Source organism: Nelumbo nucifera, chromosome 1 (genome assembly GCF_055504915.1).
Source record: "Nelumbo nucifera cultivar China Antique chromosome 1, China Antique-T2T, whole genome shotgun sequence".
Classification (NCBI taxonomy): Eukaryota; Viridiplantae; Streptophyta; class Magnoliopsida; order Proteales; family Nelumbonaceae; genus Nelumbo; species Nelumbo nucifera.
Window position 1 is genome coordinate 171486050 of NC_142649.1, and position 24361 is coordinate 171510410.

A 24361-nucleotide genomic window follows, 5' to 3' on the forward strand; every position below is an offset into this window, starting at 1 on the left:
GCTAGCATGACTACCAGGGTTCCTTATGGGTGCACACATGCTCATGGGGACAGTGTTGGACCGGCACTCCGCTGCCGACACTCAAGGGAGGCTTGGCATGCGAGCCTGGCTCAAGCATGACCTTCACCACGCTAGCCCCTTGCCCAAGCTGAGTAAACTACCTCGTTGCCTCTAGCGCACGGGTGTGTTCCGACCCAAGCAGTTGCCTATCAACATGGCACACAGGTGCCCATCATCATCGGCATACAAGAGACCCATCACATTGGTGCCCAGTCACCTCTCCAACGCACAGTCGCCTTGCATTATGATCGTCCCCCTTTAGCACGTAACGACACTTCCCATGGACTAGTCTGAGCCAGCAGAGTGCCCCGACCATTGGACTTGAGGTCATGGTCCAATGCTACTGACTTTGGTGGAGCCATCCCATCGGACAACTCCTATCCTCTAAGCACACAAAGGCTTGGCCTGGCCTAACTTGACCTAGACGCCACACGGGTTTCTTCCGCTGTAGAACTACCCCCATGACAGTGAGGCAAGAAGAAACGTCGCCAATAGAACAATGTGGTTTTAGGGTCATACTGAAGACTCGTTGCTCTGGATTCTAGAAGATTCGAAGAGAAAAATGAAAACAAAAAAGAAAAATCGATGCTTATTGTTAGAACACAAACTGTTGTCCGGGCCGAGAAGTTGGACGTTAAAATGCCTGGGTCAATGCCTCAATGATTATTTGACTAATTCAATAGTTTTTATATAAGGCCGAGTTCCAAGGTAAACAGAACCAGAGTTGGGACCTATTTCCAGTTTGAATGGTTCAACTGTCAAGATCAACGACGGTTTTAAAATATTGATTTTATACATTTTTATTAAATTGAAGTATTGAACTCGAATCATTGATCTGCCTGGTGGACATAACAATGATTTCGTTTCTGGGTTGACGTTAAAACCACTAGCATCTGCATAATATTCAGACTTTGGAATCTTTGTCCAAGTTGAGGCGGCTTAGTAGCACACCCAATCAATCAATCTTGCTGCTTTCCTCAATGGTTCACTACTATGGGAGAACAAATGGATATAACTCGCTTCCTCCTGAAGTTTCATCTACAAGGCACACCATGATCTTAGTATTCGTTTTGAATGCCTAGCCAGATCCCATGGTTATATACTTGTATATATGGTTGTAAATGGAGAAAACGAAAAGAAAAGGGCCTAAAGGGCAGCAAAATTTTCCTAGATCAAGTAAGAATGGTGAAATGAACCTTTGTTAATTTAAAAACAAATTTTACATTCAGTTCTACTAATTGTGTCAAAGTTCAAGAAAATTATGGATGTATTATCCTTTGTCCTCAAACTTCTTGCCTCATCCAACATGAAATTGGCAATTTTTTCAGCCAGGTTTTCTCCATCTGCAGCATACCTATCCCTCACCTGTGCAATTTGCACACACGATGAATTCGTCAGACTACAACCACCAAATATTTCTATTTCTAAGGCATTGGCAAAACTGAGCAAGAATAACTACGTACCTGATGGACAAGCTGCATTGCCTTCTTAATGCTGATGACATCCCATAAGCCATCACTGCAGAGTTGCAGGAATTGCAATAACATCACGATTATATCATACTTGATTGTAGAAGAAAATATACTCCTTTTTCTCATAGGTTTTCTTTTAATAACTACGAGGTGTCATGCAATAAATCTGAAGCTAACAACGAAAGCTTACATGATATATAAAAATATACATTGGAACTGTCCTACCTTGAAACTCAATAACTTTTTCATATTTATTAATTTATTCATCACATATTTACACCCAACTTCCTACTCAAGATTTCATTAAACGGTTAAAAGGAGACGGAAAACCAGGTCCATTCCTTCATAGTTTTTTTTATATATCCTGACATCCTAATACCAGAAAAAGCACAATGAGAAACTATCAATCGGAAGCAGAATCACCTTGCCAACAGTGCAAATGCATTGCTTGCTTTTTGTATATGTACAACTTGGCTGACATAAGGTTCCGAACTAAAGCGGGGATCCTGTTCTTTCAAGAATTTGTCACCAAGCATCCGGGCAAGGTTCAAACCTGAATAAAGGAACCAAAATTACAGGATTAACAGATTATCAACAAACCAATTGCTACATTACATAAAAGAAAATGAAACATTACCACACAGGCGTGTTTCACCATCTTTCAATGGTTCTCCTGTTTCTTTAAAGCGGGTTCGTTCAGAATGACTGGTTATTCTGTGGTCTTCTGTCATTTTGATTTGCTTCCCACCAACACTGCCACAAATGGAATATTTTAATTCATGATGACAGCATTTTGGAGAATACTGTACAGTTATAACAATGATGATCAAATATCCTGTAATTCTAATTCCAAAGACACTTTAGGGAGTTAATCTAAGAGGCATGTACAATAGGCCAAAGGAGCAAACAAACCGGCAAAGAATGATTTCCACTTAAGTGCTTCAGCCTTCAATACATAATAGTTTTCATTCCCCTAATTCGTCTCTTTTTGTGCTAAAGGGAAGAATATATCATGCCTATTGCCTACCTATCTTTCTTAGATCCATCAAATGGATCAGTTTATTGGGCTATATGCCTCCAATTTCCAACCAACTTGTAATTGGATCATGATCCCAAGGGTACCCCCATTGCAGATCCCCTACAAATGGTTTGATCTGCCAAAGAAAGTGCCTATAAATGCCAAAATACCAATCCAAACTCAATGGTTTCAGAGGAGACTAACCATAAATGCACCATCCTTATTTCTCTCAATTTATATTATTAGTTAAGATGAATATAATTTCCCAACTTTGAGATTTTATGAGTTCCACCAGGATAAAGTGCTACCACCTTAAGCTAGCTTCCAACAGTTTGAATCATAAGAAAACAGTTTTTTGACAGGCGATGGCATTCAATGAAAAACAAATGGTCTTCTAAAACAAGTTCCTCATGAAGAATATTGGATGTACAAGAAGGCTAGCAAACAAGGGAACCAGCAATTAGGATCTCATCAACATAGGATGAGGTTTTAAGTGACATCCATAAGATGTCTACCTACAATTTGATCAAACCATGAACTCCAAGATGTAAAGGTTCACCAATGTACCAAGTTATTGTAAATGAGAGATAATAATAGGCACATACTTTACAACACAAGCTGAATCCCCAACATTTGCACACTGTGCAAAGAATTCTTCATGACCATCAGCCCAGACCAAAAGCACTGTAGCAGTACAGCCCTGAAAGGAATTGAATATTTACATACTTGTAGTATTGACTTTGAATTCTTAAAGCACCAAAAAAAGGAATCACCTTGGTAATATGAATTTAAGTAATGATAATACACCCTTCTAAGAACATTGTAGCAAACTAGTATAAAGAAAATAATAACACATCCATTAAATTTGAAAGAGGACAAATAGGGTTGAAAACCAATTTATTGTCACACGTATTTACTTAGAACTTCTGATATCATTAGCTCATAAAATTCATGGATACTGATAGCTTTACAGAAATATGTACAAACCAAGAGAGATCTACATCTCCCCACACTTAGGTGGGGATAGAGTGTTCTGACTATTTCTTACCCTCATTTATTTTGTCTATCCCAACTCCAAGATGCCACCATTTCAGCTTGTTCTTCCTCTTCTCCCCTTGGGATCAACTGGAACCTTAGTTTTAAAAGACCCCCAAGGGAAGTGGAGATTGCTGAAATTACAAATCTTTTCCACTCTCTCAGAGAGAAAGGTTCCTCGTTCTCATACAAGAGAATTTTGGAGTCCCCAGACCCCTTTGAGATTTTCTCTTTTCATGTGGGAGGCTTGTTTGGAGAGAATAAACACCTGTGACCTGATTCAGACAGAAAAAAAAACAGTGGCAGATTATATATTTCTCCTTCTGTTTGCAAATTGTGCTTTTGTGATGGTGAATCTGCATATCATCTCCTTCTCCACTGATTGGAGACTAGGAAAATTTGGCATTATTTTCACAACCTTGTTGGATACAACTGCCTTGGCCCTAGGCATGTGAAGGAGTTTCTTTGGCAATAGCATGGGATTGGATAGGGCAAGACAGGGAAAATTTTTTGGTGCATGTTGACTCATGCTGTAATGTGGGGAGTGTGGGAGGAAAGAAGCAAACATATCCTTGAAGGCAAAGCCAGATCTATTGAACATCTGATCTCCCATATAACCTTTGGCTGGTAAATACTATGGTCCTCAAAGGTATTTCCCTGTCTGACTTGTAAAGGAATTTGGTTGAGATTTCACATTCCTTCCCTTTGACTCTAGCCTCCACTCGGGGACCTCAAACTAGGGAGGAGATAGAGATGGGATAAACTTTGATGGAAGTGCTGCAAGTAATCCAGGTGAGACCGGAATAGGATGTGTAATCAAGAGGAGAGATGAAAGTATTTGTTGGGCTTTCAGTGGCCCAATTGGAATTGCCGATTCCCCAAAGGCTGAGGATATGGCTGCCTCAACAGGTCTTCAAATAGTTAAGAACTTGGATATTTCTCCCCTGAACATAGAGAAAGATTCTACAAACACTATAAAATAGATAAAGGATAAGGAAGGTGGTCCTTGGAAGCTAGCGCACTACTTGGACAAGGCTAGGGACATTTTGGCTCTGATGAATGTAAAAATCTGTTGGACCTCTAGGGAGTTACACTCATTGGCAGATGAGCTTGCTAAATCCGGTGTTCATAAGGAATTTTTGTATAGTGACTGTGCCCTGTAGTTTCTGAGGAATTTTTCTTTTTTGTTTTGCCGTACATCAACTTATGTACCCTGGTTCTTGATCTTTATTAAATAAATCTGTTAATGTCAAAAAAAAAAAAAAACAATGCACTTGCAGGAAAGCTGATAGAATGCAGATTCATTGGCGAAATAAGGTGTTTATCAGCTTCCTCTACTTGGTGCCTCTTCACATCCTCCTCCCTTCATAACAATATCTCATGCTTATCAATAACGTTTTTTTGGGCCATCAAAGTAAATCCATTTATTAATTTATTAAGTTACATTTTTATCAATGACTATTGATGCTTTGTTGCAGGGAGGGGTTAACAGTTTATAGTTCTGTTGCTTGGGGATTAGAATTCAATACATATCTTGAAAGAGAAATTCTCAAGCCTGTCACTTTCATTACTCGAGTTTGATGTTGAAAACTTTACTGTTCAGCTTGATTTTTGGTTTCATTAGAAAGGTCATTTGATTACCAATTCAACAAACCCAAAATCACACAATCTGAACATGAAATGAGTATATGGACAAAATACAGACAACATATGTGAAAAAACTCACTGTTTTGTGGGTTATTCAAGTTAAAAGTCCTATTATTTTAAGAGTTCTGGTAACAAGTGGCTTTAAGGATTCATTGCTGCTAGGCCAGGTAATAATAAGTCATGAGGTGCAAGTGGCAAAATCCCAAGGATTATTTTTATTGGGAGTAGGCCTGCCACCAGATCGGATTTATCTAAATCCGAGATCGATTCGACATGCTGTTGGCTGTATCCGACTCTGATCTGAAATCCGATCGGATTATGTCCAGGGAATCTTAGTTCAAATCCGATCGGATTTTTCAGATTTTGGATTTTAATCTGACTCCAACTGAAGCTATCTATTTCAGCAGTTGAATGGTCACAATTGCTGAATGTAATATCATTAAAACAAAATCTATAATCAGTAATTTTTACTCAAAAGTTTCGAAACAATTCTGTAATCTATAAAATTTAAATTTTTATTTCAAAAATTTTGAAATAATCTATAATTTATTCAGAACAAATGAAAACCTATGGTCAAGAAGAAAACGGTACATGAGAGCTCTATGGTCAAGAAGAAAACCTAGGCGAGAAAAGAACGGCGACGACAACTTGGTTGTTGCAGAGAGTGAGAGTTGAGAGAGGAGAGAACGGCAGCAACTTGGCAAATGACAAGGTGAGTTAGGCGACGACAAGAGAGAAGTGAGAAGAAAATGCCAACTGTTGAAGTGTTGATGAGGGTTTAGGATTTTAGGGCTGGCCAACTAGGGGTTTGAGGAACAGATTTCCTCATTTACCCTAAGAAATTTTATCTATTCCATTAATGTATAAAAGTATATAATATAAAATATATTTATATTTATAAATATATTGGACTCGGATTTTTATCGGATCGGATGGGGTGAATCCGAGTTCGATCCGATTTTTAATTGGGGTCTACTTCTGCCGTCCAAATCCGATCAGATATGACATTTACCTCATCCAAATCCAAGATTACCGAATCGGGTCGCAGGTTTACGAGTATCATTGGCAGGCCTAATTGGGAGGAAAGGCCTTTATCTAGGCTACCTTTAGAGAATTGGAGGAAGAGGGATACAAATCTGAAGGAAGTGGATATGAACCCAGCAACAGTTGCAGAAGAATGTCTGAGGATGCTGTCGATGATCTTTTGATAAGGGATTTGGTATTGCTTGGTATCATTAGAGGCAAAGGACAATGAAAATCAGAGGAAGGTGGCCAAGGCTAAGAGGATGGTTCTGGAGATAGCTTTTGTTTCTAATAGAAGCATGACACAGAGCAAGAGGAGGAAGGAGGGAAAATCTGTATGAAGTAGTGGTGTTGGAGAGGGGATATTGCCATTTTGGTTTGAGATTATACAATATACATGTACTTCTTTTCATATTAATAAAATTTTATTACTTGTAAGAAAAAAAGGGTTCTTTTGATTTGTTGTTTGTATGGTGTTTCTTGGTACAAAAAGCATGATTCAAGGTCAAAGATCATCTGAATCTTGGAGTATATTTTGCATGTGACATTAGCACTTTCTACTAGTTTCGGGTTTTCTTTTCTTTCTTTTTTCTTCACTCTTGGCCATATACACCTTCTATAGTTTTTCACTCTTGGCCATAACTGTAAAAATCACTTTGTCATGCCAACTTATGAATAGTTCAAGTAGGCTAGGAGTTAGCTCTATGTCGTTAACTTCATGGACATCATAAGAAATTCAGTAGCAAGCATAAGAAGAATAATAACCTAAGTAGAAAAAAGAGTTCAGAATATTTATAAGCTCTATATCAATATAATCCTATGGAGATTTCTTGGCAGCAAGCAGAAAAATGTGTTGACAATTATTGCCTCCTTGGAAAGCTATCCATGGTAATATTGCCTTCCTTATGTTAAATTTGATGTTTGTGCAGGAAACAAAGTGTTGTTTTGGGAAGATGTTTGGGTTGGAGAGAGTCCCCTTAGTGATAGGTTCCCTACTATTTATTCATTGTCAAAAAACAAAAGGAGTGATCTCTTCAGTTTTTATTGATAATTCTTAGGACCTGGGTATGAGGAGAGGTCTAAGGGAGTCAGAAATGATAATGGTGGATGAATTAGTTAACCTTTTAGGGTCAACCTATCTGGATCAATCTTGTTTAGACAGTAGAATTTGGAAACCTTCCCCATCTGGTGTGTTTACTTGCTCCTCCTTTGATGTCCTCATTCAGTCAACAAACCCTGCAAGAAATTTTCCTTCAAAGGAGGTTTGGTGTCGACCTATACCTCCAAAAATCCGGGCTTTTTGTTGGAAGGTGGTGGTTCTCCAAAAAATCAATACTCTAGATATGTTGCAAAGAAAAAGGCCAAATTTGTGCCTATCACCTCATGTTTGTAGCCTCTACTTGGGTTCTAGTGAGACGATCACACACCCATTAATTTCTTATCCATTTGTGTGCTTTCTTTGGACATGGTTCTCTTCTATCTTTGGTTGCATATGGACACCTCCCCTCAACGTGGTAAGCCTTTTTTGACCCAAGCTTTTTCAAGTAACCAAAGAGGCGTGGAAGAATAATGCAGAGGGCCACAAGAGAAGCTATCCTATGGTCAGTCTAGAAAGAAAAAAACAATAGAATCTTCAAAGGAATGGAGAAATCCAAGGAGGAAATTGTAGAAAGAATAACCATTATGACCAATCAATGGTTAAAAACTTTGGATCTATTTAAAGACTTTTCAGCTAAAGATGTTTACAGGAATTGGGGAGTGGTGGCAACTACAGCCTCCATATAACCTATTGGGCAGGAGTTGTGGTCCCCAGTCCCCACCAACACAGCAAAGAATGAAACTGAACTTTGATGGGAGATCTAGAGGTAACCCAGGTCCTTCAGGTATAGGGGGAGTATTCAAAGATGAAAATGGCAGAATTGTGGCTATGTTTTTGGGGCCAATAGAAGTGGGGAACTCATTGAGAGCAGAGGTGATGGACTTACTTCAAGGTGTAAGATATGCCAAATAATTGGGGTTACACCAAGTTGAGATAGAGGGAGACTCTAAACTCTTGCAATCAGGTAAGTTGGGAGCCTAGATTTACAGACAACCCACAAGGGAAATCCTCAATCTAACAAGGGAGATTGGTGCTTGCTTCAAATGGACAAGAAGATCAGCTAATGGCTTAATTAATATGTTAGCTAAACAAGGGATTGTGAGAGAGGGTATGTTCTAGGCAGTTTTGTAATAAAGACTACTGGGGACTCAATACCTGCTTAGGGGTTGACAGTTGTACTTAATATTGTATTAATGAAGTTACCATTTCCAATAAAAAACAATTATTAGCGATCTATGTTGACTGTAATATTTTTTATGAATATATGTTGGCTGTAATATTTCAATCAGTGTTAAAAGAAAAAATAGGAGAGACATTTGAAATTGATAACTAGGGTAACATTCAAGGAAAGAGAATTTGAATTAATTAATTGATCATCAATTGTCATAATGCATTATATAATCAAGATTGCAGAATGCACTAATGAGAAAAGACCAAAAGGAAATGAAGCATGCAAACAACCATGACATACTTTCATATCCATTGTGGAATTCTTGGTTTCATTTTTTTCCTTTATTTCCAAGTTACAGTGTATGAAAAAAAAAAAAAGCTTATGGTATGGTATATCGGTCCTTCTTACTGGAGGTGATGAATAGTTTGGAGATAGATGGTGCAGTTGGGTGAAGGGGTGCGTTAGGACTTGCCATTACTCTATCTTGGTAAATGCAACAGTAGTGATTTCTTCCCAACAACAGTGGTGACCCCCTATCTCTTTTCTTGTTTACCTTGGTTGTAGAAGTTTTGGGGAATTTGATCTCTAGAGAAGATTCTAGAAGCTTAGTAAGGGGTTGGAGAATAGGAAGAGAGAACATACCACTCACTTGTAGTTTGCAGATGACACTTATGTGAAAGAGGGGATTTGAATTGGAATAGGAATTTGAAACTTGCAATACAACTTTTTGAACAAATGTTGAACCCAAAAGTGAATTTTGAGAAAAGTTGTATAGTGGGAGCCAATATGGAGGAAGGGGAAATCCCTGAAGGAATGCATTGTCCTAACTCGCCATGTCTATTTTCCACCGCAATTGTAAAGGAAGGGGTGTGTTAGGACTTGTCATTCTAATGGTGTATTGACTTGGCGAGTCCTAACATACAATTGGGTAAGGGGGCAGTATGGATAGACATTGTAGAGATCACACTACATGCATGGTGTATCAATACATTCAAGGAATTAGCTGCCACATGCGGAAGATTCATTAGAATTGACGACAAAAATAGGACTTGGGAGAAAATAGACATGGTGAGGATACTAGTTGAAGTTGAAAACATTTCTAACATCCCAAAGAGATTGTGCTTGGGTTTTATAGGTGAATGATACGATCTAAGTTGTTTGTAGGAGTAGATGTAGAGGTGTAAAACGGGGTGTGCCGGCCCGCGGCCCAAGCCCTTACAGGCCCGTGTCATGCTGCGGGCCAGGGCCGGACGGGCTACAGGTCGTGCTATGCTGGGTCACAGGCTGGTCCTTGGGCGTGGGCTGAACACCAGACTGGTTTTTTTTTTGTTTTTTTTTTTGACAATTTTTATTTTTTATTTCTTTTCTAAGTAAAACCAAAATATTTAACTTTCCTTTGGAAACTATTTGAAAAACTTAGAAACCTAACAAAGAAATGAAAAAAAATACTTAACCAAATAAGAAGTCAAAGAGACAAAGACTCGAAGTGAATAACAAATTGGAAGAAAAATAGGAATTTTGTTTCATTTAAATTTGAATGATACAAAGCATACAATGGTTGGATGAATGAAATATGAAAATTTGAAAATGGAAAAAATTAATAAAACATAAAAATACAATACAGTTACAAATTGAAAATAAGAATTACGTTATTAAAAATATCAAATAAATTAAATAAAATTAAAACAAAATTTACAATAATTTGAAAAAATGTTATACAACTATTGAGTATACAAAAAATATTGACTTCATCATTTTCTCATATTGTTCTTGACTTTGATCATTTGCTTCAAGTGAAACATCAAGTGTAGTGTCATGCCCTCCTTTTGTCTTGTATATCTTTAGCAATCAACCAATCTTTAAAGCAAATGCACATTTCTAGACTTTCATCATTCATACAACTTCTCTTGTTGTCTAACACCCTAGTACCTACACTAAAACAAGACTCCAATGGAACTGTAGACACCAGAGGGGTTAGTAGATCACATGCCATGGCAGCGAGAACTGGATAATTTTTTGAATGTTCACTCCACCAGGCTAAAATATCAAAATTATTTGTTCCCTCTGAGGTGAAGGAAGAATCACCTACAGTAGAAAATTTTGCTTGTAAATAAAAATTAAGTTCAGTAAATGAACTTTTTGTCGAGGCAATGGATCTCTACCTCTTATTAAATAAAAAAAAAATTCTCTTCCACTACTAGACTTAAGTTCAAAAGTGAAAGTTTTTTATTATTCCCTATTACATCATATTCATATAAACTATACATTTCATAATAAACTATTAATTTCTTTTTTATTTTCAATTTCAATATTCATATTTTCATAATATGTTTCAAGTAAAATATCTAAACCATCTTTCCTAATCCTAGGATCTAATATTGTAGCTAAGCAATAAAGAGGAGAAATGTTCTCCCAATATTTTTTAAATTTAAATTTTCCATTATTTCAACAATACTTATAAATTGTCGATTTTTTCTATATTTTGCAAAACAATCACTAATCATCATTAATTGATAAGCTAAATTACAACTAGTTGGATAATAAATACCCAATAATTCATTAGTTGCATCATAAGAATGTTTTAAAAAATCTCTTATACAAATTGTCATTTCCTAATCTTTCCCCAAATATAATATCAATAGGCATTTTTGCATTATAAAAATCACTAAGAACTTGTTTGGTGAGAAATACAACTTTCTAACATAGCATAGGTAGAATTCATCTATGTTTAACATCTAATATAAATTGTTTATATTTTAAACCATAATTTTGACATAAATATTTAAATTCTTGTTTTCTTGCTCCAAAACTTTTAATATATATAATACAATTTCTAATGTTAGAAATATGAGTAGAAATAATATTTAAAACATCCTAAATACATAAATTTAAGATATGACATCCACATCTGATATGAAATAATTTACCATTTAAACATGGTTTTAATTGAGATTATAAAATATTTATTGCTGAATCATTATTACTAGCATTATCAAAACTAATAGAAAATAATCTATTGTCAATTCCATAAGCATGTAAAGTATTTAAAATACTTGAAGCAATAGTTGGGCCAGTATGTGGCCATTCAAGCCTAGTAAAACTTACAATTCTTTTATTTAAAAGCCAACTTTATCAATAAAATGACCGGTAATACAAATATAACTTATGTTAAATTTAGAAGTCCAAATATCAGAAGTAATTGCAACTTTAGAATTAAGATTTGATAATTCCTAAAAACTTCTTTAAATTGTGGATTTACATAATTACGTAACCAAAATCTTCAGCTAACAAAAATGGTTGTCCAACATGCACAATGTATTTTGCTAATACTTGCCTCATTTTTTCTTGAGAATGTTTAAAAAGTACCAACACCCTCCCCCACCCAATTTGTGTTGTGTTGTTTCTCTCCCTTCTTCTTCTTCTTCTTCTTTCTCATGGGTGAGCAAATAGCTACCCAAATGGCCAATACCACCCTTGCTACAATAGCTAAAGTCTTTCCTACATTTTTGGCAAATAACTCTTTTTCCCTTCCCCTAAACCTCCTCTATTTTAAATATTTTCCAAACCAAGCTAATCAACTTAGTGGCCTTCTTTTTCTTCCCCTAGTATTAATACTAGGGGTGGAAGTTCTATCAATATCAATAGCATCCATGTTAGTGCTAATACTACCATGCTGCGACTGAATATCATTGACATTGAACATGTTGGGGAATTGGTTTCAGGAGGAGCTAGCCATTTTTTTTAATTCTAAAAAATAAAAATTAATTTAATTGCACTTACCCGGATTGTCGGTTCGGAATCCCAACTTGATTTCAACGGTTGAAACCTTTCAACCCCAAGAATCCAAGCCTCCCAAATTGATAACTTGAGAGTTGAGATACTTGAGTTGTTGAGTAAGCCTCCTTCTTGTTGAAACTTCAATGAAGTTGAGAATTGGAGAATCAAAGAATGTATGAGAGATTAAGAGAATAAGACTTGAGAGAGTATGAAAACTAGAGAAGAGATTAAAAGAATTGTTGAATTGGTGTTATGAGAATGGTGGAGATTAGAGCTATTTATAGGAATTGAAAATAATTCAATTGCCCCAAATACCCTAAAAACTAGCCATTTTTTAGTTGTTAGGAGGGGTATTTTGGTCATTATAAAGTTGTGTCAGTTTACCCAAAATGTCCCCCCAAACTAGTTGTTATATAGCCATTGGGGGCATTTGTGTCATTCTTTCTCCCCCTAAAACCAAAATACATAAATAACCCCGCTAAATAGTTGTTTATAGCTGTTGGGGGTATTTCTAAAAAAAAACCCAAAAAGATGAAACTAGTCGTTGGGAACCCCCCAATGGCTAGTTCTTCGGGCGGGCCAAGCCGGCTCATGGACCTGGAACCCCAGGACCAGCACGGCCCGGACCATCGTTTCAGGCCTAGCACGACCCACGTGCCAAGCCAATCCGGTCCGGTCCAAATTTAGGTCGAGTTGTGGGTGGCACGACCTGATTTACACCTCTAAGTAGTAAATGGCACTTACTGTAGAGCTAAGAGGCATCAAGGGGCGAAGACAACCTAGGACAAGGATGCAACTTGGACCAGGTTGGCCCGAACCCAACCCGAAAAAGTTAGGTTGGGTTGGGTTGGGTTGGGTTGATGCTCGAGTTAGGGTTGAAATTTATGAAACTGACTTTACTTCGAGTTGGGTTAGGGTTAACCCCTCAGGCAACCAAACCCAACCCGAATCCGAATCTATAGAACATATCATATATAATATATTATATATATCATATATCATATATTGATTTGTTTATATGCATGATAATTGTATAGCCCCCACCACATACTATCATTTATTTCTTTTAAGATAATCACTTCACTTAATCCTAATTAGAAATACTAAAACCTTGATAACATATTTTGTGTTTTTGAATATTTTATTCTTTATCTCCTCTCTATTGTTTTACCACCCATAGCTTGCTGCCCATAAAAGATAGTCATAACTCATAATAAACTACAGTCATTTCAAACACTTTTTTTTTCTGAATTTTGTACTTAAAGAACCAATAAAAACATCAACAAACAAATACTAATAAAACATAGGATTAATATATGTAGTGAAAGTTGAGTTAAGATATGAGATTAAGAAGTTCTACAAGATTATAAGGGATGGGAAGAAGGTTGGGTTGGGCCCAACCCGGGCCCAACCTGAGCCCAACCCAACCCAAAGTTGGCTTTGGGTTGGGTTGGGATTGTAGGAATTTAGTTAGTGTTAGGGTTAGGGTTGAAGAGGTAAGTCAGCTTGGAGTGAAGAGCATTCTGGTGCTGGAAACTCCAATCAGAGAGGAAGGGGAAGAAGGAAAATTTAATGAATCCATGTAATTTAATCAGAGAGGAAGGGTTAGGGTTAGGGTTAGGGTTGAATCCATGTAATTTTGATTCATTAATTCTGTTAAGCAGATGGTTTGTCATCTAGACAACCAGTATTTTGAGATGTATTGCATCTTTTTCAATTTAATGATTTTCCTTTTTATTCTTCAAAAAAAATCCTTGAAGTTGCTGACATATTGGAATGTTTAGTGTCTAATTGGCCTTTAAATTACTTAGGTCTGTCACTGGGAGACAATCTACGGAGAGGTAGTTTTTGGACTCCAGTTGTGGAGAGATTTGAAAAGAAACTTGCCTCGTGGCAGAAAACTTACTTACCTCTTGGAGAAAGAATAACCCTAATTAGGTCTACTTTAGCTAACCTACCTATTTATTATTTACAAATCCCAACAAAGGTGGTTCACAAATTGGAAAAACTAATGAGAGACTTTCTTTGGGATCCAAGGGAGGAGAATAGGGACCATAGGGTGGATGGGAGGTGGTGTGTAGAAGTAAGAAATGTGAAGGTCTAGGTACTAGGAATATTAGGAAAAAAACATGGCTTTGTTAGGAAAATGGTAGTGGAGATTCCCCTTGGAAAAAGAAAAGTGGTGGACTAAAATAGTTGTTAGTATTCATGGGCTTGCAAACAATGGATGGGATGTTGGAATTTTGGCTAAGACTACAAGAGCATCCAAGTCATTTTGCCTCTTTATTCTCCATGGATCAGGTATGACTTGCACTCAGGCAATCTCATTAAGTTCTAAGAACAGGTATGGGCTGGGAATTTCCGTTGAAACACCAATTTCCAACTCTTTGTTATTTCCCTCTTTAAAAATGAATTCATAACCACTTTCATTGTACCCTCTAACAGTCTAACTCGATTTCCAAGTTTGGTTGGAACTTAGGTCTAAGAAGAGCCATCAGAGATACAGAATTAGAAAGTACCTTGTCTCTTTTGAGCATCCTTGAAGGGGTATTCGTGGACCCCACAAAGTCAAACAACAGAATTTGGACCCCCTCTCCATCGGGATCTTTCACCTGTGCCTCCTTTTATAAAGCCCTTACCCAAATGGATGCTCCCTCTAGCTTGTCTTTCCTTATTAAAGAAGTTTGGTGCCAACCTATCCCACCAAAGGTTGGGAGTTTTCATTGGGAAGCTTTCTTGGAAAGAATCAACACAAGTGATTTGCTTCAAAGAAAGAGACCTAATAGATGCTTATCTCCTCATTGGTGTATTCTTTGTAAGGCTGATGGTGAGTCTAGTTACCACTTTTTTTTTTATCAATAACACTTTCATTAAATCATCAATAGAAGATTTACAAAAGGGAGACAAACACGCTTATCTTCCAAGAGCAACAAAGAACCTCAAGAAAAGGAAAAAAAAAAAGAAAAGAAAGAAAGAAAGAAAACACACTACAGTTACAGCTTGGCCCAAAAAAGTGAGTCCCTTTCTGCCCCTTGTTTAGCTAAACCGTCAGCTAGGGAATTAGCCGATCTTTTAACCCAACGTATCTTAACTTCCATCTCCCGCACCAGCCCCTTAAATTTCCTCCTCTCATTATTGTACTTCCATAAACCATTGTGATCTTTAAGCAGCCACCCTATCACCACCTCTGAATCCCCTTCAATTAAGGGTTTCCTGATGTCCAACTCCTTAGCTTTTTGGACTCCTTCCATAACTGCAAAGATCTCAACTCTAAGGGAGTCACCCACTCCAATTGGGCCTGAGAACATGGCAGAAATGACCCCATTTTCATCCCTAAAAACACCCCCAATCCCTGATTGTCCCGGATTTCCCCTACTACACCCATCAAAGTTTAGTTTCACGAAACCACTAAGTGGAGGGGTCCAAGCCACACACATTAATGACTTAGTTTGTGTGCAACTTGCAATTTCACCCCACTTCCTCAACAAGTCATCCACAGTGTAATCTGTGAAAAGCTCCAAAGATTTCAGCCACTGTACCCGCCCTAATTTGAATGATAGCCTTCAGATCTAGTTACCACTTATTAATATCTTGTCAATTCGCTAAACGTAATTGGGATTGGTTTACTTCTTTTCTTTGGTGCAGGCAGAACCCTGCAGTAAATGTGCAAAGCTTATTCGCTGCTTCTTCCAACTGGCCAACGAAAAGAGGAAGGATCGTGTGGAGATGTGCACGGGATGCTGTTTGTTGGACTATCTAGGAAGAAAGGAATACAAGAATCTTTTTAGACAAGGAAAGAAGCTTAAAAATGTGCAGGAAGTGATCCATATAAGGGTTGTATATTGGTTGAAAACTCTAGAACTGTTCTCTGACTTCTTGGTGGATGATGTGCTAAAAAACAGGAAAGAGATTGCGAGTTCAGCCACAACTAAGAAGATTTTGAGTCCTTCCTCCTCCTAGCACCTTCATCAAACTGAACTTCGATGGCAGTAGTATTGGAAATCCAGGGCCTTCAAGAATTGAGGGGTATTAAGGAATGAGCATGGGAATGTATTAGCTCTTTTCTCAGGCCCAATTGGAGAAGGTGATTCTCTTAGGGCTGAGATTCTGGCAGCTGTGGAAGGAGTAAAAAGAGCTAAAGATCTAAATGTCAATAAGCTGATTATAGAAGGAGATTCTGAGATTGCCGTGGGCTAGTTAAAGGAAGACAAAAATATTCTATGGCATTACAGCAATGAAAAGAGAAATTTCAAATGGCTGACTAAGGATATTAATGTAAAATGTACTTGGGTGAAGAGAAGTGCAAATTCCTTTGCCAATGGGCTAGCTAGACAAGGGGTAAATAGGGATTCTGTTTACTGGGCTCAGTTGTAACTGTAATCTTTTCTTCTGGATGGCTTTTGGCCTCCTTGGGGAGTTAAGAAAGTTTAGCTCCCCTCCCTTGTATCTTTCTTTTTATTAATGGAAAGTTCTGTTATTGATAAAAAAATTAATACATACACCAAGTTTCTAACAGATATATGGTGATTTACAAAGCAGTCTCAACATTTTCCAAAGGGGAACAAGAACACTTGGCATGGGAAGATATGAAGCTGATGGCATGTATACATGCAAAAAAAAAAAAAGGAGTGATATAAAACAATAAGTTAGGTTAAAGGACACCAATTTTCAACAACAAGACATTGTTCAATGTATTCTAGCCAACCAAAGTAATCAATATCCAAAAGAAAATGGCCTAGATTTAAATACATTGCAAAACAGTTACAGATACTACATTCTGTCTTTTAGGGTTCATTTTCTATAAGAACAGAAAGTATTGTAGCACATGAAACTAGTTTATACAGGGGAAAATGTACATACAATCACAAAAATGGGATAAAGAGTGAAGGATAGAAATACAAGCAATGACAGCTAGATAAAACAAACTCCACAGAAAGGAAAGAAGACTGAAAAGATACAGAGATTGAAAACCACCTATGTACCACATGCATAAAATTAATAATTCAAATTAAATCCTAGTACAAATTTAATGTCAAAATAAGAAAGTAATGGCAGAGAGAAAACCTCATACTGATGATTCATGAATGCTTCTGTTTGAGAAAATGCATCCCTAAGCACATCTGAGGCATCACACAGAGAAAGAACCTTTTGCCTTTTCTCTGAAACTGACAAGATATTGGCAACCATCTCAGGAAGAATTCTGGAAAATAAAATATCAAGGCCATTAACGATTAACAAAATCTAAAATCTTTTTTTTTATAATCAAACGGAAAACAAAAACTAAAATCCAATGGCATTGAAGATAAATAAAAACATTAGATGATAAAGAAGATGATTATCTAAAATCCAGTCCCACTTTCTTAATTAACATAGTTGGAAAGCAAGACCAGAAAAGAAATGAAGCATCTTAAATGACATAATGAAAAAGGTCAACATATTACAACAGAGCATTGGTTGTATGATTTTTATCCTGGTTGTAGTAAAACTCAGAATCATCAACATTTATGCAATACATGAAGTAGCAATTAACTTATGGGAGATGAAGCCATAACCAAGATGGAATTGATACACTTGAAGCATTTAAATTTCTTAACCCAAAATATTTAATAAGATGATAAAATCTCAGAGGTTGCCAAAAAAGAAAATTCCATAAGATGATAAATGCAAATAAAAAAGAAATGAAAAGGAGTCACAATTATTCTATTTCCAATAGATATGGCATAAAGAATGCATTTCTGGACACTATGCTTCAACTAAAACGAGTTCCAAGACATAGGATGTAAATCTTTCTTTTAGATACAACATACAGAACATATTATCCCATTTGAAGCAAAAACTTAAAGAACACGCACCACAGTATTCTGTAGATTAACATCTCAATGTATTCACCCATAACACAACATATGTATACACATACAAAGGAAGTCAAAGGAAATGAAGATAAAACAAGAAGACACCAACCATTAACATGCATACTCCTGATTGTAGAAAACAAACATTAGATTTTTTTGGTGTTTTATGGAGTGAATTTCATTCAATTATAACAAAATTACTTGGAAAGAAAAATACTTGCTAGCAGATTTGGCAGCTTCTGCTCCACCATGCCCATCACAGATGCCAAACAGTCCAAACTGCATTACACATTTCATGGGATCAACTCTTTAACAGAATATATATATCGATAGATAGATAGATAGATATCCAAAATAAAATCCAGTGAACATTAAAACCTGTTCAAATCCTGGAAGAGGCCATTGGTAATAGCAGACGTCCTCCATAGGAAGCTTCTTTCCTCCTCGACGTAAGGCCATAGAATCAGATGCAACACCAACTCCAAGTGGTATTTGGCAATCTGCAAATTGAGTAATTTGAACCTGCAAAAAGTGAAAGAATGAACATATAATAGACTAATAAAAATGAAAAGGACCTGTAGTAAGCACAGTATTTTAAAAGTGCAGATATCAAATAAGAAAGTGTGCATTAAGTTCATAGTTGGATAAACTTGATGATGGAATAAATATTAGAGAGACTTAGCTAATGCTACATGGTAGTTTAAAGGCTTATAACTTGAAAGAAAACATAGCTCATAGATCACAATGGAGGGATAGGATTCATGTAGCCAAACTCAAATAGTTGGGTTCTCTCCCTCCTTTATAGCCTATGGTCCATACAATCTCTTTTTCACCTTTCAAAAAAAAGTCTTTTCAGGATGTTGCACTAGAAAAAAGGGATTTGGCATGCATGGAGAAAGTAGATCAGAAGGTGCCCTTGCAGTACCGGTGGATGGAACACCAAAAAATAGGTTTCTTGCTAGAAAAGGTTTTAAACAGTGCAAGCCCCTATCTCCTTTTATATTAACTTTGATGGTGGATGTGTTTAGTGGGTTAAGCAGAGAGCAAATAAGGTGGTAGTGCTCAAGAGTATTTAAGGATTTAGGGTTGGTTTTAAAAGTCTTAAGCCTTGAGGCAAAGAGCTCAGATTTTGCCTCAAAATTTTGGTTTGAGGCTTAAACCTGTGTCAGAAAGAGGTGTAAGCCTCAAGCCTCAAGGCATGAGGTGTAGAAAGGTGTAAGCCTCAAAACCTACCATAATTGAGTTATTTAGTACAAAAAAAAAAGAAAATGATTGTTTTATGCCTTTTTTAAGTTTAAATCATAAATGGGAAGGGCACTTTGGTAATTATGGACCAAATAAATAAATAAGTGAAAAGCTAATAGAGCAAATAGAGTTCTTAGCTCCTCTTAGGGTTTTAGAAGAGTTCAATGGATGACTAGAAATCTAGTGTCCTAAGCTTGTCATTCTTTCTATTTTCTCCATAAGAAAATACTATCTACCTGATTTTGCCTCTCAATTCTTTTCCTAATGGATCCATTTTTTTATTTGTTCTTTTTTTTTTTTTTGCATGGATTTAACCAAGTTGCTTTCTTTCTTCTAAAATGTTGGGTAACCAGAAATCTAGTATCAATTATATGAATGATTCATTAGACAATCTCATTATAAATATTTAGTAAAGGTGGAATGAAGGAGTCTTGCGACAAAAGCAGGCATCTATTTTTTATCAATAACAGAAACATTTTGTTTAAAAAAAAAGGCATCTCTCACACCCCTACTCAGTCTGAAGGAGAAATGTAAAGCAAATAATTGGTGCAACATCAGTCCATTTACCATTTTACATCCATATTAAGCAATAACCACATCTACTAAAATTAGCTAATAAAACATGAAATGGCTCTTCAACTTACAAAAACTTTAGATGTTGTGCCAAGAGTTATTATGTCTCCACTTGCAAGTTCAACGGGTTCACTCCAATGTCTACTCCCAGTATCAGGATGGTTGATTGCCTGGGAATTCAATAGTGTTCCATTTAGGCTTCCCATGTCTACAAGCTCCCATTTCAGTTTCTGCCACCAGAAAATATAGGTTCAGCAGTAAGTAAACCATCAAAACCATAGTTAGGAAAGCAAAAATCCAAAAGGGATGAAAATCAAACTTGCCGAGATGAAACATACATCTAGATTCCAGTTAATCAGAGCATGTTTTCCTGAGACCTCTGCATCCTTCAGTAACAGATCACTTGGAGAAGTTCTCCCAAGGGTCACAGGAAGTTTAGATGTATTAGTTGACAGTAGGGAACATCGAAGCCCACAAGAAGGACCAGATATAACTTCCAGAGTCAGGCTGCTTCCTGCACTTCTAACAGAGCAATAGGATGACATATTTTACACATTCAACTGATATATAAAAGAGGACCATACAGCAGTAACCACTTCAGATATCAAAAAAAATAATAGAACTCCTATGTGATGGGATGAGAGAATACTTTGAGCTGTGATATCCTTAAGCATAGGCTCTCGAGGACTATCATTTTCAGAAATGAGTGGCAAGCCATAATTTGGCACTTCTCTCCTAGCATGTTTTCGCTCTTCAACTGGGTGCTTTGCAACCAAAGTGCGTTTTAAAGTATGACCAACCATGACATTTTCTGATAGATCAGAAATTGCATCTAGAGCCAAGTTTGAGTCTGACAAGAACAGACAGCAGTAAGTTTCCGAGGAGTGAAGGCATTGAGATAAGTGATTCTGTTAGAATTAAAAAAAAAAGATAACTTTTAGAAAAAAAAATGAATAAATAGATTAAGAAAAGAATGGCATGCCTTGGCTAGAATGTGCATCTGTTGATGGAAGCCTCTGTTTAGAGACAGGTCCTTGTTTTCTTGGTGAGCTAAAATTCCCTTCAGCTTGAAGATGTGAACCCTCTGAAAACCTATTTCTTGGCGAGTCGTTGCTTTGATTTTGGACAGTATCCATATAATCAGAAATAAGAGGTCTTTCTACATCACTGACCTGCAAATAGGACCAGAAAATAAAACATTAGTTAATCAATCCAAGGCATAAACAAAAGAAAGAAAAAATGTGTAAAGTTACTTATAGGGCAAGACCATTCATCAAAATCATTCAGAAGCGTAAGATATCTACACACTTTTCTTTTCTGGTTAAGCAGGCATTGGCACATGATCTCAAGCAGTTAATAAATTTGATACTTCCATACATCCCAAAAGACAGCCCATGTATATAGAAACCACATATAGAGTAAAAAACAAATGATGCACCTGAAGTATATCGGATGTATAGACAGAGAAGAAGAACTAGGTAGGTTATGTTTTCCTTATTTTATCTTTCAAGTTGATAAAAAGGACAATTTCATGACTATAATAACTAGTTTTAGAATAAGTAGGTGTGTGTGTTGTGTGTGTGTATGTGTGTGTGTGTGTGTGTGTGTGTGTGTGTGTGAGAGAGAGAGTTTAATTCTTAGTAATTGAGAAAGAATAAATGAAAGAAAAGTTTGTTGAGCCTTTGAAACAATTTTTGTGATTTCAAAAAAAAAAAAAAAAGACCAGCTAGGTGCTGATCCAAAAAAGGGCCACTCGGATCTCTTGAACAGAGAAACTTCACTCTTTAGGCCCATAAATCCCATTACTTGACTTTTAACCACATAACTAATCGTTTCTTTCATATGGTACCCATGTTCCTTTAAGATTAACAAAGGGTAATCCTCGCAGTTTTCCCATTCATAGTGCATTAATTTGAAAGAAGGCTTATTCAGATGCATCTATGAATGAATAGTGAAGTCAAGCACTTTCTTTATTAGACATATTAGCCAACAATTATTCAACAAAATTAATTAAGCACTTAAAATTTTGATAAAAGTCAGTCAGTCAGACTATGTATCCACATTTCCGGAATTTCCATATAGAACCGAAAGAAAATAACCGCAATCATTGACAAAGAAAACACTTCCCCTGCTCTGAGCCTCTGACATCCAGACAAGGTAAAAATGCACACGTTGGTAACCCCAACACAAGAATTCCAGCAATGGGACTAACGAATGAGGAAAGTCTAAACATCTGCAACGATTATATTTTAGCAACAAATTTATTAAATATAATAAACAGGTTATTTAGTTAGACTAAAATTGTAAGAAAATTGTTCAATTATTTAGATAGTATTTAGGCTTGATTTAGGTGGGATTTGTTAAGTTTTTTAAGTATGTCTTTACTTTTACAGGGAAGTATAAGTAAGAGCTTGTCCTTATAATATGTAGATTCCATATGGTTGAGACTTGAAAGACGAGAAAAGTTTGATTTGATTTGAGCTGGCCCCCAGTAGAAGTGGTTCTTCCTCATGTAATTTATTGTTTTCATGTTAATTTTTATCAGGAGACGGTCCTCACAAAATCAACCCAGTTCTATTAAAAAACCTTCTCTTCACTTTATACCAGCATAAATAAGCTAATCTAGAAACCCTAACAAGAAAATAAGTCCGAAATAATGCTCATTTGCGAGAACCAGAGCTACTCTGCAAATTCAAAATAAAGACACTTCGCGGAATCCAAACTGCATTTCGAAATACACCAAAATCGACGCAGAACAGAAACTAAATGAATCGAGTATGGAGAGCTGAAGGAACCAATTAGTAAGGGAGAGAGAGAGAGAGAGAGAAAAAAAATAAAATGTCAGTTTTGTATCGGTTTCGGTTGATTCTTAGCTACCTTGATCGGGCGGGTCTGAGACGAGGAGAAGAAGAAACGCCATGGCTTGCAGAACAAAAGCAAGAGGACGACGATCAAAACCAGAATAAGGAGGAAGATACTGACTGCTATCGCCATCGCCATCGCCCCCGTGGAAAGCTAGTGTGGGAAGAGGAGAACTGGAGAAGGGCGTTACGGGCGCTTTGAAATGGTCGCATTAATTGTTTAACAAGTTTTCTTAGTTAATTAATAAATCCCGGATTTAATTAGATAAAAAGAAAACTAGAAGGGAACGATTTGTCATGCATCACGTAATCGGTAACCCAATGGAAAATATACTCTTAGCTGCACGTCTTCAACCTGTAAGCGTGATATGGACCGTTCGATTGAGTGAATCAAAATCCTTATCACAATCTATACGGTGTTCTCTTCACTTAAGATGCGTCGAATAATTGCCGCAATGACGATGACGTGGATCAACGGTTTTCGCTCTTCCACGTGTTTTTCTTTTGTTTCCTTATTTTCTAGTTTCTAAATGATGATGATAAGACCATCCCGGCTACGAGGCTCTGGGGTTCTGGGGCCACAGAAAGTGCAAAATATGCTGAAATTGCCACGCTTCCTATGGTTTGGACCATTCATTGGGTGGGTCCAAATACTTTTGACCATCTGATTGGGACATAATTCGAGGGGCTTTTGATGGTTTAAAAGAAACCTTTTCCAATGTAACGATAAATACAAGAAAATCGTATGGGATCCACCCAAAAGAAGACACGAGAACGGGACAGTGGGTGGAACGGAAGCTTTCTTTGTAGGGTCCTGCCTCCGCCTGAAGTTGTTGAGCTGATCTTTCCGGACCCGGTCGCTCAACCCCAAAATGGGAGATGCTCAACTTGAATTTGGCAATTGTACGCGCGGGACGGTGTGGGGCTGCAACTTGGTTGAGCTGGACCGAGCTCAGTTTGGACCAGCCCAGATTAGGGTCCACTCGGTTCGAGGATACATCAGACCGGAGCAGGGCAGGGTCAATAGTCAATTCGATTTTACATCGGTGTTGATCCATCCGATCCATCTGGTTGAACCGCTGACCTGTTATAAGTGGTAGGGATGTTCATTATCCGATTTTAGTTTGGTTTGGAGAAGATCTCAAACTGTTTTAGGTGTAAATTCGATTTTACATCGATAGAAAATATGAATCAGTTCAGTGATGGATGGAAATTGGAACCGATTGTTTTTGAATATTTACACCAATCATGTTTAGTTGTCAAGGTGTAAATTTTGATGTTTTTTTTTCAGGATTTAGAATAGACGTCAGTGTAAATTTCCAACCATACACCAATATGCATGCAATAGTCCTATATGATGCAACAATCCTGATCCAACGGTTCCCAAATTTCCAACCATAGACTCTGGCTCTTTCCTCGATACTTCTCTTCACAGTTCCCTCTACTATAAAGCACCAAATGAGAGAGAGAGAGAGAGTAGTGGAACGAAGATCTGAGAAAATGGCAGAGGCATACAAGATGAGACAAG

At 37.0% G+C, this 24361-nt stretch overlaps 1 protein-coding gene across 1 annotated transcript; it reads right to left on the minus strand.

Annotated features, from left to right (window-relative positions):
- Nucleotides 1-1193: 1193 nt before the first annotated feature.
- On the minus strand, nt 1194-23067 carry LOC104596472 (protein phosphatase 2C 70). Its single transcript, XM_010257649.3, has 13 exons — nt 22850-23067; nt 20955-21144; nt 20622-20822; nt 20311-20486; nt 20044-20202; nt 18533-18676; nt 18372-18433; nt 17367-17502; nt 3156-3250; nt 2170-2285; nt 1956-2085; nt 1524-1578; nt 1194-1425 (listed from the first exon to the last, which is right to left on the minus strand). The coding sequence occupies exons 1-13, from the start codon at nt 22970-22972 to the stop codon at nt 1267-1269; spliced, it is 1746 nt and encodes a 581-aa protein (XP_010255951.1). The 5' UTR covers nt 22973-23067; the 3' UTR covers nt 1194-1266.
- Nucleotides 23068-24361: the final 1294 nt, after the last annotated feature.

Excerpts from the sequence above, each read along its gene's own strand:
- LOC104596472 (XM_010257649.3), bottom strand. The coding sequence starts at position 22,972 with ATGGCGATGGCGATAGCAGTCAGTATCTTCCTCCTTATTCTGGTTTTG. Across the intron at positions 20,823-20,954 it reads AGATGCACATTCTAGCCAAG|ACTCAAACTTGGCTCTAGAT; the intron begins GCATGCCATTCT and ends TGTTCTTGTCAG. Across the intron at positions 2,286-3,155 it reads GATTCAGCTTGTGTTGTAAA|TGTTGGTGGGAAGCAAATCA; the intron begins GTATGTGCCTAT and ends CATTTGTGGCAG.